General features: G+C 41.5%; 1 protein-coding gene across 1 annotated transcript in view; it reads left to right on the top strand.

The window, feature by feature from the left end:
• Positions 1-17,503, top strand: part of LOC119949834 (dedicator of cytokinesis protein 2-like) — a 381,064-nt gene that overhangs the window by 89,825 nt on the left and 273,736 nt on the right. Inside the window, exons 30-34 of the mRNA XM_038771675.1 lie at positions 2,571-2,754; positions 2,842-2,939; positions 4,131-4,220; positions 4,502-4,602; positions 6,223-6,357. Of these exons, the coding sequence (XP_038627603.1) occupies positions 2,571-2,754; positions 2,842-2,939; positions 4,131-4,220; positions 4,502-4,602; positions 6,223-6,357 (608 nt within the window). The remainder of the gene's footprint in view (positions 1-2,570; positions 2,755-2,841; positions 2,940-4,130; positions 4,221-4,501; positions 4,603-6,222; positions 6,358-17,503) is intronic.

The raw sequence follows: 17,503 nt of genomic DNA, 5'->3' as shown, positions 1-17,503 counted from the left end.
ACATGTCTATTAAGTCTTGGACTGTGTTGGATTGTACTCACCCAAGCGCTTAGTATAGTGCTCTGCACACAGTACGTACTCAATTAATACAATTGAATGAATGACCTTGCACTTTCTGAAAATAGGAATGAAGCAGGTATAGGAACCAACAAAGTGAGCGAGTAGATAGAAATAGAAACGTTGGATCCATCTCTCTCTACCAGGGCTCCCAAGGGTACATCACTGTGGAACTGTGGAAGCAATAGCAGAACTGTGGATGCAATAGCAAAACTGTGGATATAAAAGCAACCCCTTTTTCTCCCCACCTTTAACCTTCCTTTAAAATGGGTTTTCGCTATGTTGCACCCCATCACTTTGGTCCTGGTTCCCATGAGAACAGTGCTATGGGCCCTCAGGGTCACTCTCCACTCAACACAGAATAGTTGAAAGTGCTTAAAATAAATCAGTGGTATTTATTGAGCAATAACTGTATGCTCTGCAGTTACTCTTAAGTGCTTGGGAGAATGCAATACAGTAGAAATGGTAGGCACATTACCTGCCCACAATTAGCTCACAGTCTATAAAGGGACACAGACATTAATATAAATAATGTATAATATATGCTTTCTGGATAAAGGGTAACTTGTGCCCTGCACAAAATAGATGCTCAGTTCATCCTTTTTGATGATTGATGCCCATGTGCTGAGCATTTTCCCCTTACCTACTTCAGTTCACATCAGAATTCAAACTCAAGCTTTAAGCAAAATGAATTGGGTTTAGTTAAAGTAACTGCATTGGTATAGCATTTATTGAACTCCTGTATACAGAGCATTAAGCATTTGGAAAGTTCAAAATCATAAAGAAGAAATGATACCTGATCTCAGGGTGCTTGCAGTTAAGCTGGAGAGAGAGGTACTTGAATAAATTCCAGATATGGGGAGTAATAAGGAATATAAGGTAGGTACATAAGTGCTGTAGAGACTGTGGTAACTTAAATCCTTAGGCACCTCAGAAGGGTCGAGGTGTCAGTTGGGAAATAAAAGATGGGAATCTTAGAGAACCTTTTGGGGAGGCCTCTTGGAGGAGATGTGATTTCAAAAAGGCTTTGCGGATAGGGGGAGTAGTGATCTGCCTGATGTCAAGTGGGAGAGAGTTTGAGGCAGGAGGGAGGATGTAAGCAAGAGGTTGGCAGTGGTGGGCAAGGCCAGAAATAGGCATAGCATTCTTCTTTTAAGAATTGCTTCAGTTGGTCAGTCAGTCAAATAGTGATTACTGTGAGCCCACTGTTGGGTAGGGACTGTCTCTATATGTTGCCAACTTGTACTTCTCAAGCACTTAGTACAGTGCTCTGCACATAGTAAGTGCTCAATAAATACGATTGATGATGATGAGCGCTTACTGTCTGCAGAGCAATGTAATGAGCCCTTGATAGAGTACAATACAGTGGAGAAGCAGCATGGCTTAGCAGATAGAGCATGGGCCTCGAAGTCAGAAGGACTTGGGTTCTAATCCCAGCTCCACCACTTTTCTGCTGTGTGACCTTGGGCAAGTCAACTTCTCTGTGCCTCAGTTACCTCAACTCTAAAATGGGGATGAAATAATAGTAATATTAATTGTGGTATTTGTTAAGTGCTTACTTTGTGCCAGGCACTGTACAAGCGCTGGGGGGATACAAGGGAATAGGGTTGGACACAGGCCCTGTCCCACAGGGAGCTCACAGTCTCAATCCCCATTTTATAGACGAGGTAATTTAGGCACACAGAAGTAAAGTGACTTGCCCAGAGTCACTCAGAAGACAAGTGGCGGAGCCAGGATTAGAACCCATGACCTTCTGACTCCCAGGCCTCTGGTCTATCCACTATGCCATGCTGCTTCTCATAAGTGAAGACTGTGAGCCCCATGTGGGACAGGGACTGTGTCCAACCTGATTAACTTGAATCTTCCCTAGCGCTTAGAACAGTGCTTGGCATGTAGTAAGCACTTAACAAGTACCACAATTATCATTATTATTACAGTTGGTAGAGACATTCCCTGCCCTTGAGGAGTTCACAGACTAGAGAGGGAGACAGGCATTAAAATAAAGAAATGAATTATGGATGTGTACAAATGATCAATTATTCCAACTCAGTTATCTTCAGAAGCCAAGGGGTTGGGAGTGGGAGGGCCAGGATTCTTGGCTCTTTTACAAATGGGGAAAGTGAAATATGCAGTGGAGGAAAGGGTTCAAGGAGAGCCAGGGCCTTAAACCAGGTCTTTTAGCTTCTGCCCCACTGCTCCTCCGTTTAAACAAACCTTACTTCAGGAGATGGAGACGGGTCTCTCTATTGCTGATGTCCAACGAAGGTTTATTTTCAGTGGGTTGACAACCAGTCTCCGAACAGAATTTGTGAGGTGGGGTTGGAGATACCCGTAGTCTATAATCGGTTGAGTCCTCCATTTGTCCACTGGGAATTCCCTCCGGATCTCTGCTTAGTGAATGCAAGGCTGCTGTTTGACACTCCATTGATGCTAATACCCAGTTAGCAATACAACCTTTGGAAAATTGGACAATTGCTCTTTAGTCCGAAGAGTAACCCAGGTGTCGTTTCCAGGGGGACAGCAAGAAGATGGAGGATGCCACTGCATACCTGACTCTACCTTCCTCTCGCCACCAAGTGGAGAACAAGAGCTCAACCCTAAGCCGGAGCTCCAGCAGCATAGGGGGACTCTCAGCTAGCTCCAGAGACATCTTTTCGATTTCCACTCTTGTGTGCTCTACCAAGTTAACTCAGAATGGTACTGGGACCCTCACACAATCCCCAAGAAGACTTTGACGATCTGGAAATAAATGGCTCACTTGTGCCTCTCTGATCTGTGTTCTAGTGGGCCTGCTGGGACTGCTGAAATGGCGAATGAAACCTGAATTACTGCAGGAGAATCTGGAGAAACTGAAGATTGTGGATGGGGAAGAAGTGGTAAAAGTAAGTGCCTTTGCGCCATGCGTGCCTTTAACTTCATGAGTGTGTGCTTGTGCGCCTCTGAGCAGCTGTCTTTACCTTAATTTGTAGGTCTGTATTCAGAAGCATATTGATGTTTATTCATGTTTGGATAGGTAGAAAACTAGAAAGGTTTACAGAGAATTATTTCCTTGTATCTACCCCAGTGCTTGGAACAGTGCTAGGCGCATAGTAAGCACTTAACAAATACCACATTTTACTATTACCCTTCAAACCGAGAGCCCTGTTGACTTTGGAGGAATAACTTACGTTCCAGGAGTTTAAAATGGCAGGGCACAGAAAATATTGTCTTCAAATGTCCTTGACTAAATGTCTTTGGAAATGTTTCGTTGGATGCTCGGTGATGTAATTTGGATATATGATGCTGAAGCCTTGTGATAGGTTGCTGTCGTAATGTGGCAGTTTTTATTACAATCCTTCAGTTAAAGGACAGCTATATATATATGTATATATATATGTGTTAAGTGCCTAGCGAGTGAGGGAAATTGCTCAATGTAAAATGCTGTTTCCTTGTCCTTTTAACTGAACGTTGTATATCAGAGATGAGAGAATTTTATCCAAAAAAACACACCAATGATTCAGACCTATTAAATTTCCACTGAAACAGGGAAAAGACAGTGACATATACCAGTTACAATTTTGTAGTGTGTTCTTGTGACAAAGCATATGAAATGTTTCACATGTTTGCCTATTGAAAGTTACTTTCCTAATCCTCTTTCAGTAAAGTGCAGATAGTAAATTGCATCAATCACTGAGATCTCATTTGTATTGGGAAGTTAGAGGAGGAAGAAACTCAGAATATAAAGACTTTCTTTTTGGTAGGGTATTCATGCCCTAACTAAATGGTAACAAATGCTAACTCAGAAGGGATAAAGGGAATGTTGATCTGTCTCACCAGGGGATTGGAACTCAAGTTTTAGTTACTTGTGCATAAAAAGGGGCCAGTGATTGAAATTCTAGATTAATGTTTAACTGTGTACTCCTGGCAAATTGACATAAATACTCATAAGCAGAGAGATAGCCAAGAACATTCTTCAAGTGACTTTCTCCAGGGTTCTTCAGGCAGTCACCTCAGAGAAAACAAGCTAGGATTGGTTTGGGAATATTTTCATAAAATTGTTGTATTTGCTTAAGAGGTTTTTTTCTATTCCTCAGTTTCTTCAAGATACTTTGGATGCCTTGTTTAACATCATGATGGAGCATTCCCAAAGCAATGAATATGATATCCTTGTTTTTGATGCTCTGGTAAGTACTCTGGAGTCCTTGCCACAGGTTGGCCTCAGGTGTCACGGATGAGAACCCAGTATATCCGTGCCCTATGTCACCCTATAGATCACTGAAGCAATGGTTTTTCAGAGTTCTTAAATGAGATTTTTGGTTTAAAAACATTAATCAGGATCGGTAGAGGATCTGATCTCTGAAGCAAAATGAATTTTGACTAAATATGTCTTGAGACATAGGATACCATAATCGGTTTAAATCAGTTAATGATTGTTGAAAAGTGCTAAATTTTCACCTGTTCTTAGATCTATATTATAGGACTCATCGCAGACAGGAAATTCCAACATTTTAACACTGTTCTTGAGGCTTATATCCAGCAGCACTTCAGTGCCACTTTGGCATACAAGTAAGTTTCTGCCCTCCAAAGTGCTTTCCCTCAACTACCTCTTCTCCTGAGTGAAATTTGTGATATCTCTTCTTGATCACCTTCTTGTAAGTTGTTGTAGTTCCAATCTTGGCTTCACATCTTACTCTGGGCTCTGAAATTGTGACCACTGTTCCTAGGCAGAGAAATTCAATCTTTTTTTTCCTTTCTTTTCTTTCTTCTTTCTTTCTGTCTTCCTTCCTTCCTTCCTTCCTTCCTTCCTTCCTTCCTTCCTTCCTTCCTTCCTTCCTTCCTTCCTTCCTTCCTTCCTTCCTTCCTTCCTTCCTTCCTTCCTTCCTCCTTCCCTCCCTCCCTCTCTCCCTCCCTCCCTCTCTCCCTCCCTCTCTCCCTCCCTCCCTCTCTCCCTCCCTCCCTCTCTCCCTCCCTCCCTCTCTCCCTCCCTCCCTCCCTCCCTCCCTCTCTCCCTCCCTCCCTCCCTCTCTCCCTCCCTCCCTCCCTCTCAGAGCCAGTTTCCAGGACAGCATAATACTGCTGCTTGGAATTGCCCTCCAGGAAGTTAAAAGTCCCAGGGATAATTTAGAGATATGACAACCTCTCAATTCTTTGAGTGAAGTAAAAGCTGAGGTTCTTGCAGCTGGATGTTTTTCTGGGGTTATCATCATCATTCAATTCTCAGTGGACCAGAGTCTACATGATTCTGGCACTTGTGCTTGGTCTCAGTGCAGGAGCTGAGTGTTGCTAGTAGATTCATAGAGCTGGGAGGAACACCATTTGTAAGGAGTTTAGAAAATTTGCATTGGCCCCCTCTGCCCTGTCTTACAGTTCCCGGTGGAAGAAGATGGTGAGGAAAACAAATGTCTGCTTTCCTTATAATAAACATTGAGAAAACTCTCCCCTAGACACTGAACCCTAAGAAAACTGAAGAAATAGAGAGGTAGAATGGAGGCAGTTCCTTTTTGCCAGATTTTCTTTATGCTTGAGTTCATGCGCTTGTGCCAATTTAGATGAGTGATGTATCCATTAAAGCAAACAGCAAGGTTTAATCTGTGGCGTTCCCGAAGTAAATGCCACTTTAAAGCTTTTCTGTTCATAGTAGCATTGGTGCCGCTGTTAAATCAGTGAGCCAGTTGCTGGGTAGGGACTGTCTCTATATCTTGCCAACTTGTACTTCCCAAGAGCTTAGTACAGTGCTCTGCACACAGTAAGCGCTCAATAAATACAATTGAATGAATGGATTTGGGTGCTCAGAAGACCCCTAGTATCAAGAGTTGACCCATCTTCACCCAGAGAGAAAAGGGATCCAACACTGGCCATTTGACCATGATGTGCTATCTTTGTTTCCAGAGTTGAAGGATTTATTTGGAATTTAATGGGTTTGTCTTAGGATCCCTGTCTTTGTGCTTTTCCCACTACCCAAATGAGTACACACAAATTCACACTCACACGTACACATGCCCCAACACCCAAGCACAGACACGGAGCAGCACAATGATTTTTCTAAATAGATTTATTTTGGGAATGAGGGCATGAGCTTGGCTGCCTCTCCTTTAACTGTAGAGGGAATGTTTCGTAATTTGGTAAGCACACTAATTCCATAACTCTGTTGGGAAGAATATATTGACAGTGTGATTTCTTGTTTAGGAAATTGATGACAGTTCTGAAGACTTATCTGGACACATCCAGCAGAGGGGAGCAGTGCGAGCCGATCCTCAGAACTCTGAAAGCATTGGAATATGTGTTCAAGTTCATTGTTCGGTCGAGGACATTATTTTCACAGTAAGTACCTGTTATGCTAGAGTGACAGATTAGTTCTACAATTCCTTTGAGACACAGTATTCATTTTGTTGGAAAACTCACTTGGGAAATTGTGACCAGCTGCCTATCAAAGGAAACTCGTTATGTCCCAAATGAATATACAACACAAAAATGATCTTATCCAAATTCAGTTGGAAATCTCCTCTTGTCCCTTTCTGTCAATAGCAGAACAGTTTTGGACATGTATTTCATCCAGCTCATACAGTTTTAGGGCTTTAGGCTTTATTTCATTCTCTGCAACCTTCTTCTTTAATTCGAAACATGATGAAGACATTCCAGGAATCTATCTTAAGTAATGCTTACCTCTCGGAGGAGGGAAGAATAGTTGACCTCAGATGGTTTGACATTTATTTGGCTCTAGCAAAGTTAAGTAACAGATGGGTTGAGGTCTGAAGTTTAATTGCATTTCTTTGAGATTCTTGTGTTTTAGTATATCAGCTGGTGTATAATGCACCATTAACTTTGGACTCACAATGGTAAATAACTCTGAGGTTAAGACTCGGACCGTTTTATTTGAGGGGCTGGAGGGACAGATGGAGGAGGAAATTTTACCAGCCAAGACTGGATTGAGCTAAAGATCAGAGAGAATGTAAAATTATCTGGGAGGGTACATTGAGAAGCTCTGGAAATAAACTGAGTGATGTCAGGGGTCTGTTATGTCGAAGTCTCTTAGATGGGGAAACAGTGCTCCATGGCGTAAAATGCTTAGTGAGGTGCTGGATGGAAAAGAGGAATTGACCTTACTGAGAACAACCCTTTTTGGGCCTGGAGAAAACCAGATGGCAGTTCACTTGATGCTTCTTTCTAAATGTATTTTTATATTAGGGAAGTGGGTAGAATGGATTTTGTAAAATGTGTGGGATTTCTTGGCAAAGGGATTCACTAAGGAATCTGTGAACAATGTTGGATTGGGTCAGATCCAAAATTGTTTCACCCCTGTGTTCGGTCTCCAACATTGGCACTAAAGAATGTTTGGGGGAACATGCACATGGCTGGTTGTAGGCAGGGAACGTGTCTATCCAATTTTGTTGTATCGTACTCTCCCAAGCACTTAGTACAGTGTTCTGCACTCAGTAAGTGCTCAGTAAATACCTTTGATTAATTGGATGGTTAAGGATGTACGTTCTTGCATTCTTAACGTTTACCTCTAAAATCCCATTGCCCATGAGTTAACCTAAAGTCTTCTTCAGCCTACTGTAGCATGTTCATGAGTTAATGTATCCCAAACCTTCTGCCTTCAGAAGATACCCCCAACCCTGGTTTCATGGAACTTGGCAAACAGTAGTCTATATTTTACCAGTCCTTAGTTCAGTGTTTTGCTCAATCAATACTACTGTGAGTCCTCTAGTAACGTCCTCTAGAATTATTTCAGTGTTTGTCTTGCTCACACACTTCATAATTTTATGGACTTCAATTATGTCTCTTCTCAGCTTTCTTCTTTCCAAATGGATGTAATTTATCTTTCTCATTTCCCTACCCATTCAGAAACTCTTCCATTCCTTGGATCATTTTTGTTTGCCCCACAGTATATTTTCCTAGGTCTCTTAAATCTTTCCTGAAGTGCTATATAGTTTCATCTATTAGCAAATCAGTATCCTTCCTGATGATGCCCAGCATTCTGTTGACCATCTTGGTTGCCTCTACTGATTTCAACTAATGATTTTAAGGAGCAGCCAGTATTGACTCCTAGGTACCTTTCCTAATTTGAAATTCCTTGCTCAAAATCCATCGTCTTGAAGATGTAGCACGGGCATATTACCTTGCATTTGCCCACTTGGAAGGTCACCTACAGCACCACTCAGCTTTATGAAATCTTTCTGCAGTTTATCCCCAACTGTACAGCACTGCACTACCTGGAAGAGTTGAATATCGTCAGCAAACTTGAAGATTTTATGTGCATTCCATCCGGCAGGTTTTATATAGCTGTTAAATAAAATTGATTCCTGGGGGATCCTACGATTTAGTTTTGTTCCCAGAAAGTGACTTTTATTCCTATTCTTTATTTCCTATCATTTAGCCACTTTTCTATCCATGATAGAACATTATCTCCAATCCTAGAATTATTCCATTTTTTAAAAACTGTGATGTAGAAACTTGTCGAAAGCCTTTTAAAAAATCCAAGTGTAATGTCCTCTAGTTTTATTGTAGCCATAAACTTATTGCCCCACTAAGGAACTGTAAAGGAAGTTGAGAAGCTGCGCAGATTAATGGAATGAGCAATAGCCTGGGAGTCAGAGGACCTGGGTTCTAGTACTGGCTCTGCCACTTGCCTGCTGTGCACTCTTGGGCACATCACTTAACTTCTCTGAGCCTCAGTTTCCTCTCCTATAAAATGGGAATTAAATACCAGTTCTCCCTCCCCTTAGGCAGCGAGCTGGCCTCAAGGGGACAGGGACCATGTCTGATCTGATTATCCTGTGACTACCCCAGTGCTCAGAACAGTGCTTGGTACATAATAAGCACTTTACAAATATTATTGTTATTAAAATATTAAGAAAGAATGATTTCTCCTCTTTCCTTCAGCGATTGTTTGTCTAAGTGCTCACTGATCCCAAACTTTATAATAGTTTTTACTAGTTGGCTAGCATAAAAGTAATAGTAATTCTCAAGAATTATTTCTAATAGCCACCAAAATGTGGCTATTTTAATAATAGGTTACACTCTCTTGATAGCCATAACTTCCTTCCGAACTCTTGGATGGATGCCAACTTGTCCTCTTTATTTGTCTACACTAGTTTATGGATTTGGTCTACAACATTCTGTGTATTTCCCATAGCTTGATCTGATCCCTCTGACCTGTCTAATATTGAACAATGATTTGTGTGTGGAAATCTTCCTTAAACATGTAGCACAGTGCTCTGCACACAGTAAGCACTCAATAAATACGATTGAATGAATGATGTCAACTTCCTTAAAAACTGAAGCCATTATATCCTTTCCTTTTGCCTGTCTCTTTTTCATCTCTGAAGGTACCCTTTACGTTATGACCAAGTGGTTGACTAGTTCTCCACCTGGAATCAGAAAGATGCTTTCATGTGACATTTGGAATATTCAAGCACAGAGAACCTAAAATGGCCACCATGTCACTAATGGCTTCTCTGATCAGAACAAGCAAGCTAGCAAAGCTTTGCTTGGCACTGAGCTCTGGAGATCGAGGGATGAAGGTGGGAGTGATAGGGGAGATCATATAAAGTAGAGTAAATCCAAGACCTCTCCCTGAAAAATTTCTCAACTTTACTACCTTTAATTGAAATATTTTTAATTTTTAGCCAGACTATTTTTGTGCATTCCCTCTCACTCTGCTCTTCTCACTGTCTGCCTTATTTCTTATTCCTTATCTTTTCTTTCCCAATCAATCAATCAATTGTTTTTATTGAGTTCTTACTGTGTGCAAAGCACTGTACTAAGTGCTTGGGAGAATACAAGTTCCTTTCCCTCTTTTATGATCATTTGTTTCTTGCTCCCTTTCCCTGATATGCATATGCACTTACCTTTTTCCTCCTTCCCTTTTGGGACATTTTCATTTTGTTTTCTTTTGAAAAGCATCTAGAGGTAATTGTATGACTGCCTTAATTACTAGGAAGGAGAACATGATCTTACTAGGTTACCAAATGCAAGCTAGAATATGAAATGACTCAACCTGCAAAGCAGGCTGGGGTGTCTTCCTGAAGGAGACAAGGACTTAGATTCAGACATTGTGCAGTTCATGCTGTAGAGAAGCCCTCCTTAGACTCCCCTAGCAGCTTTGGTGCATCTGGGTGGGGAAGGTGCAGTTAAGATACTTTTGAAAGGAAGGCATTAGACCTGTTGAGCAAGATTCTGCACATCCCTATTCAGTGCAACAGAGCCTCTGATCCTGTTGGAGGCAACTGTGAATATAATCACTACTTCTGAGGATGTTGGGTCTAGTATTGTGTTTCTGTTTCCTGTCACTCCTTTGTTCTCATTTCCCAAAGGTATAATTACAGTTGAACTATCTCCCATTATTGGTTTCTCTTTCCTTTTTCTTTGTTCATTGTGCCCATATGCATTTGCTGGATAAGTGGATTCAAATTGGGTCAGTGTATGTGGCAAGGTTGTTGAGAGGGAGGGATTGAAGACTGGGAATTTGGGATTATTATTTCTGCCAAGTATTTTTTCCTCCACCCTGTGTGTAAAAACACACTCTGCTTACCTGATTTTCTAAATTGTCATTCAGATTTTTGTCTCTTAAGTCTACCCTTTTTTATCCCCATCAGCATTCATTAATTTATCACCTACCAGTAACTCTATGAGAGTTACACACAGTACAGAGAAGGCTCAGTTTTGATCCTCAAAAAGGTGATCATCTCAAACAGTCTGAGAGGTGCTGCTTTTCTACCTTCATGCATGCACTTTCAGTTGATCAATCATAATATTGATTGAGCGCTTACTGGGGGCAAGCACTGAATTAAGCGATTGGGAGAGTACAGTACAATAAACTTGGTAGACACGATCCCAGCCCTCAAGGATCTTACAGTCTGGTGGGATGTCTCTGAAAACAACCTTCTCCTCTTTCCGTACTCAGTTCCTGCATGGGGAATTTCACTCCAGTGGGTGGGCTCGTGGGGCTAATGGAGAAGGGGAGAATGGCTATTCTCAGCCACCACTTCTCTTTTCCAACACCTTGCTACAGCTTTTTCCCTGGACATCAGAGTGACAGCTCTGTTTATCCCATAGGGCTTTTAGTTGGGGAATTTGTCTTTGCTACAGTGATGGCGTACACTTCCTCAATCTGTTAAGTTTGCTTTCAGTTTTCCTCCTGGAGCCATCCTATTCTGGCTGAGGCATGCAATGGGCTCTGCCATGCAAATGGCTAATCTTATTTCTGGTTTAGGATAATAAACCCTCTCTGTCTTTGAGAGATTTATCAGAGACATTACCCCTGTATGTTTTCAGATAACCCTCCCCTCCACCGTTAGAATGCTGAACACTGCCCCTTCCCCCCACCCCAGTTCATTCTCTAACTTTCAGTTGGGAAAATTTAGATTGGAAAGGGTCTAATTTTCTGAAAGAAGAACAGCATCAGTGAGAGTGAACTCCTCAGAGTGATGACTCCCTGGAGGATTTGCCTGGCTGCATTTGGTTTATATTTTGCATTATTTCTTTCTGTGACCCTGCTGGATCTGTCCTTAGTCTTCAGTTTCTGGATCCTCCACCTTCGGTATCTTATTCATCCTCAAGAGTGAACTGGAGCTTATGTCTCTGGCACTTCTGGCCCACGGGTACCAGTATTCAATATTGACATATTCAAGATTGACATATGCTGTATGCTGCGTTTGTTATGGATGCAAATCCGAACGCACCTCTCTTTCCCTGCATTTACCACCCCATTGTATTCTCAACCCTGGCCTGGCCTTCTGATGTCTCAGGTGGTCAGCCTCGAGCAGAAATGTGGTGACACAGACTGCCTGAAGAGTTCTCCCTCCACACAAGGTTGTTTGTCTTTGTAGGAATTCAGATCTCTGAGCATGCTCTGACTTCTTTTTTCATCTGCAATGGCCCACTTTCCTACATTTTAAGTAAGCTGCAGTCACATTAATTCTATATTTCTTTGCCCTCTTCATGCCTGACCTGGTTCTCCTGATTCCCTCCTCTGTCCTCCATCCAAAAACGGCTTGCCTCTCCTTCCCTTCTGCCCTCCTAAGACCCCATTTGGCTCCTTCCAGGAGATCCTTGCCTGCCTTTGCTCAAATAGAGTGGAATGCTTAGAGCTGGTTTATAAGATGGCTGGCGCTTGCCAGCCAGCCATGACTTCTGTGGCATGGGTTCTCCTGGACAAAAAGAGAGGCACACACTGGCGTTGTTTGAGAGTTCTTTCACCTGGTTATTAACTAGGAAATTCTTAGGTGGTGAGCAGGTGGTGAACCTTTGAGTTCACTCTGTCTTTCATGTCATTTACGATCAAAGAGAAACTCTCCTAAATTTTTTAACAATAATAATAATAATAATGATGGCATTTGTTAAGCACTTACTATGTGCAAAACACTGTTCTAAGTGCTGGGGAGGATACAAGGAGATCAGATTGTCCCACATGGGGCTCACAGTCTTAATCCCCATTTTACAGATGAGGTAACTGAGGCACAGAGAAGTTAAGTGACTTGCCCAAAGTCACACAGCTGACAATTGGCAGAGCTGGGATTTGAACCCATGACCTCTGACTCCCAAGCCCGTGCTCTTTCCACTGAGCCAAACAGTTTCTCTGAGCCATGGGGCTTCTCAATAAGACACTCCAGTCACTAGAAAATGAGTTTATAGTCCTAATGCTATTATTTATCTAAGCATTTCATGGTTTTAAAAAGAGGAAATGTATTTGTTCATCCATTCATATTGTTTGAGCACATACTGTGTGCAGAGCACTGTGCTAAGCTCTTGGGAGAATACAATATGACAATAAACAGACACATCCCCTGCTCACAATGAGGGAATCATCATCATTTCCATGATACGTGTATGGAAGCAGCATTGGGTCTCATTTACATTGCTTTGGGGAGATGTAAGTGGCCTTTGTTATAACGTGGCCTAACTCTTCTTCCTATTGCAAAATGAAAAGAAAATGAAAGCTAAAAACACTCTCCTTTTAGAGGGGTTACAGTTACCTCTACATCCTCGGTGCTCTCCTGACCTGCCCAGGATGTCTTATACAAATATAATGCACTGGGTCAGACTGGGGTCATGAATAAATTAGGCTTTAGCATTTTCTCACTCCTCCCACCCCCTCCCCCTTACCAGTAAAGCTAAGATAGATGGAACACTTTGGCAGTAGTGGAAACAGATGCATAAATTTGTAGAACTAAAAAGTATGAATATAACTCAAAGATATTTGTGGATGTGACTTGTTTTCATTGCTCCCACAAGAATAGCTATTAAAATGTAATTATCTATTTATACCCTATGTTGACAGGAATACATGTCATATTGTGTTTTTTTCTTGCATGCGCTTCATCTGCATGTTAATGTAGATTACTCCTGTCTGAATCTCTGTTTTCATCTGTGACTATAATTTAGCTTTTTGATGACAGTAATAGCACAGTTTATTACCAGATTGCCACTAATTATTTCACAATAGCATTAGTTTAGCATCAGATCATGACTAAATAGAAAACTGTCATCAGAGGGACATTGTCAGATGTAATTCCTCTTTTCTTTATGACCTATTTAAGAGGAAACCCACCATTCTGTGGCTTGCAGGCTAAAAATGTGAAGCCACGTGGGATAATTCCTTTGCCTGACAGCATATTTTCCCTTGGTTTATATAACAAACCAGTACAGAGGGACAAAGTAATCTGAAAACTTCTCTTCAGAGCTGGACAGCTACTCTAATAATTTATTGAACAGATGAACAAGACATGACTATATTGGTATAACAAATCATCTAAAGCCAAAATCTCAATATCTATCGTTAACAATTGAATAATAATCAATTAAATCTCCAAAAATCATAGTCAGAAAGGCCTATTGCCAGCTCTAATTCAAACTCTAACCTGTCCTAACTCTGATTTTGCTCCTAACTGTAATCCTGTGGTCATGGGCAGTGAAAATTCCCCAAGAATTTAATTTAAACTGAGGAAACAAAATGGGAAGCTGCAGTGCACTTCCCCACTGCGGCCCCCACCTCTACTTCATTCCCTTTTACCTAGATGCCATGTGATTTTGATTTTTCATGTAGAAATGTCCAGATAAGACAGGCAGGTAAAAATAATATTTATGGAACCGATGGTATTTTGATACCTTTCTTCATGGTGTTTGATATGCACTTCGAAGACAGGTTCTTAATCTGTCCCACTCCTATGTTCAACAATTATAACGAAGACCAAACTCAAAATTTCCTGTGAGACGTGAGGCACTAGTGGGATGGCTGCCATTCAACAATCAGTCATATTTATTGAGTCCTTACTGTGTGCAGAGTGCTTGGGAGTGTACAGTAGAACAAAGTTGGTAAACAACATTCCTTGCCCCCAACAAGCTCACAGTCTAGGGAGATGCTTTGCCCAACACAATTTTTGTTAAGCAGAAAACGTGGGAAGCAGCTTCTGGCTATGGTGAACTGAAGTGGGGACTGTATGCAGAGGATGGAAGAAGTGCTTTTCAGGTCAATTGAAGCAAACCTTCTGATGATGTGGCATAGCTCCGGGCAGTTGGAAGAAAGCTGCAAAGGCAGGCCAACCTGGAGTACAGCAATTAGCAATGGGCTGATGCCCTTCTAGCAGAGCCTTCAAGAAGATAAGTGATACCAAGAGGCACAACTGGAAATGGCAAATTATCGTATTTCACATTATAACGTGTAGTGCGTATTTCTCTGCAAAATCTTCTTGTAACTTCAGGTTGCTCATCTGCATATCCTATGAACCTTTTACATTGGTTTAAAATTCATCGCAAGCCAATGCTTACTCAAACCTTCTGTTTTCCACCCCCTTCTTCTTCATATTCACCCTGTGTGGGTGAGTGTGTATCTGCTATGCCTGTGCATTTTACCAGCAGAAAACTATTATGGTTTTTCAGGTCATCTGTTCCCTGGCTTGCCCTGATTTTTTGAAATCACTTTGTACAGACTATCAAATTTCTGTGACTAAGTGAAAAAATATTTTTTGTCCAAACATGGTTTCTAACAACCAAAAAATAAGGGAGAAAAAAGGAGCTAAGTTAGATTAAGGAGGCATCTGATGGAGTAGAGCTAGAAAAACAGTGGCACTGACATCAGTGAACCAAAGTGCTTGTTGGATTCTGTGAGTTTCCCGAATTCCATCTGTGCATTTGACTCTTCATTGTTACCTTCCCCTGAGGTTTCCCTCCTAGGTTATGTATATTTTCTTTCACTGGATTTTGGAGCAAAACCCATGCAACCAGGGTAGGGAGATGGCAAGTAAAAAGCAGGTTATGTGCTACAGGATCACTCCTATCCATAGTTCTTGAAACACAGCATCAGGTGGTACATGGTATCCAGTAGGAGAGGATCAGTGATCCTTTGTCTTCATGAATTAAACATAAATTATGATCTTGAGGGAGTTGGAGGAGGAGGGTTTGGATTCTGCTTCTCTTATCATGCTGCCTCACAAGGCTATTTGAATCAAGGCTGTTTGACTTCCAACAGCTTTTGTTCAGGTTCAGTTGATCAAACGAGGGTTTTCTGAAAGTGATCTAGAAATGATAATAATAATTATGATATTTGGTAAGTGCTTTCTATTTGCCAGGCACTGTACTAAGCACTGAGGTGGATTCAAGCAAATCCAGATGGACATAGTCCATGTCCCAATCAGGACTCATATTCTTCATCCCCATGGCTTGCCCAAGTCCACACAGTACACAAGTGGCAGACCTGGGATTAGAGCCCCTGATCTTCTGACCCCTAGTCCTGTGCTCTATCCACTATGCCATGCTACCCCTCTATATCTCAGCTGCCTCTATTGTATGTAGTGTTTTCATTTTCTAAATAATACTGGGGCTCTGTACTGCACTTTTATTTTCCTAGAAGGGTTTTTGTATCAGCGATCTCATTTGATCCCCACAGCATCTCTAAAAAGTAGGGAGAGATGGACATTATTTTCCCAATTTTAGAGATGACAAAACTGGGACCCGGCAAGCTAATGGAAGAGCTGAGGCTACAGCCTTTGGTCTCCTGAGTCTAGCCCTTGTGCTTCTTGTGCTGCCTTTAAATTGCCTAACCTCAGACCCACTGTGTCTCCTGAGGTTTCCATTTTGGATGGAATATTCTTGGAGAATTAGGGAATGTTCTTTCCGCAGTATGAGTCTATCTGAAGAAGAACAAACATTGTAGGCACACTTGTAGTTTTGGATCAGCTGTGAGTACAATAAAGTGTGTTTTCCTCAACATGGAATTTATCAAGAATGGAACCTGCCCACTATAGGAGAATGGAGTGTACTTTGACATTTAAACTATCTGGTTACTGGAGTCTTGGTTTATCACTACTTATAATCTGTGAGCAAACATGGTGCTGGAAGAACTGGATTAATCCCTTAGTCAAATCAGTGAAGAGTTAGTTCCTGAACTCTTCAGCTGGAGAACCTGGATTGTTAGGGATTTTGTTCTCCTGCAGCTAAAATGAGATCTCCAGTAATTCAAAACTATTTAGGTTCCTTATGGGTCCCCAAGTCTTGAATTAACAAGGTTTTTCTGTCTGTGTATTTTTAGAAAAATCTTAAAAATATCACCTAACAACCCAACACAAAATGTCAAGGCTCTCACTGGAGAGGAGCAGGAGGCCTGGAGTTAATTGCAGCTTTCCAGCAGCAATAGACTCAAAGGACAAGTTTCACTGCTCCAGGCATGACCATATTTTAGAGTAATAATAGCTGCTTGACATTTCTTAAGCATCTTCTTTCCCAACTAATGTCTAGGCCAGCTAGAGGTGGGGACAGCACGGGAAAGAAGAAACAAGGCAGAGATCATTTGTGATCCCAGTTCTTGCTTAGGCTTCCTGGGGGACCTGTGACCTTGAACTGGGAACTCAGGTCTACCTTGGTCAATCAATCAATGGTATTTATTTGATGCTTACTGTGTGCAGAGCACTGTACTAAGCACTTGGGAGAGTACAGTATAATAGAGTTGGTAGAGTCATTAACTCTCCATTCCTAATCTTCCCTAAGGATGAAAATTCTTCTCAACTCAACTTGGAGCCTGTGGTGTGGCTTATGCACTTGGTCTGTTCCCCTTGAGCACTTCGATAATTGCCAAAGTCCCAGGCATATGTATATACATACAAATATATATATAGATAAAAATATATTTATATATATTTATCTGTGACTTCTTTTGATGTCTGCCTCCCTTCCAGTCTTTAAGCTACTTGTGGGTAGGGATGTTGTCTATCTATGTGTCTACTTTCACTATTGTCCTCTCCCCAGTACTCAGTAGAGTTTTCTTCACACGAAAGGTGCTCAGTCAAAGACAATATGGAAAGACAAAAGATACAAGACAGAAAGCCTCTAGTCCTCACTTTCAGTATTCTCCAGCACTGAAGCTCTGGGGTTAGGGATTTCAGAACAGGCCTGGATCTACCTAACAGGAAGTGCCATTGTCAGAGAAAGCAGATCTTGGGCCTCTATAGTCCATCATGTTTCTCTCAGAGGT

Source organism: Tachyglossus aculeatus, chromosome X1 (assembly GCF_015852505.1).
Source record: "Tachyglossus aculeatus isolate mTacAcu1 chromosome X1, mTacAcu1.pri, whole genome shotgun sequence".
Classification (NCBI taxonomy): Eukaryota; Metazoa; Chordata; class Mammalia; order Monotremata; family Tachyglossidae; genus Tachyglossus; species Tachyglossus aculeatus.
The sequence above is the reverse complement of the archived record's forward strand: the minus strand, read 5'-3'. Positions and strand labels throughout refer to the sequence as shown.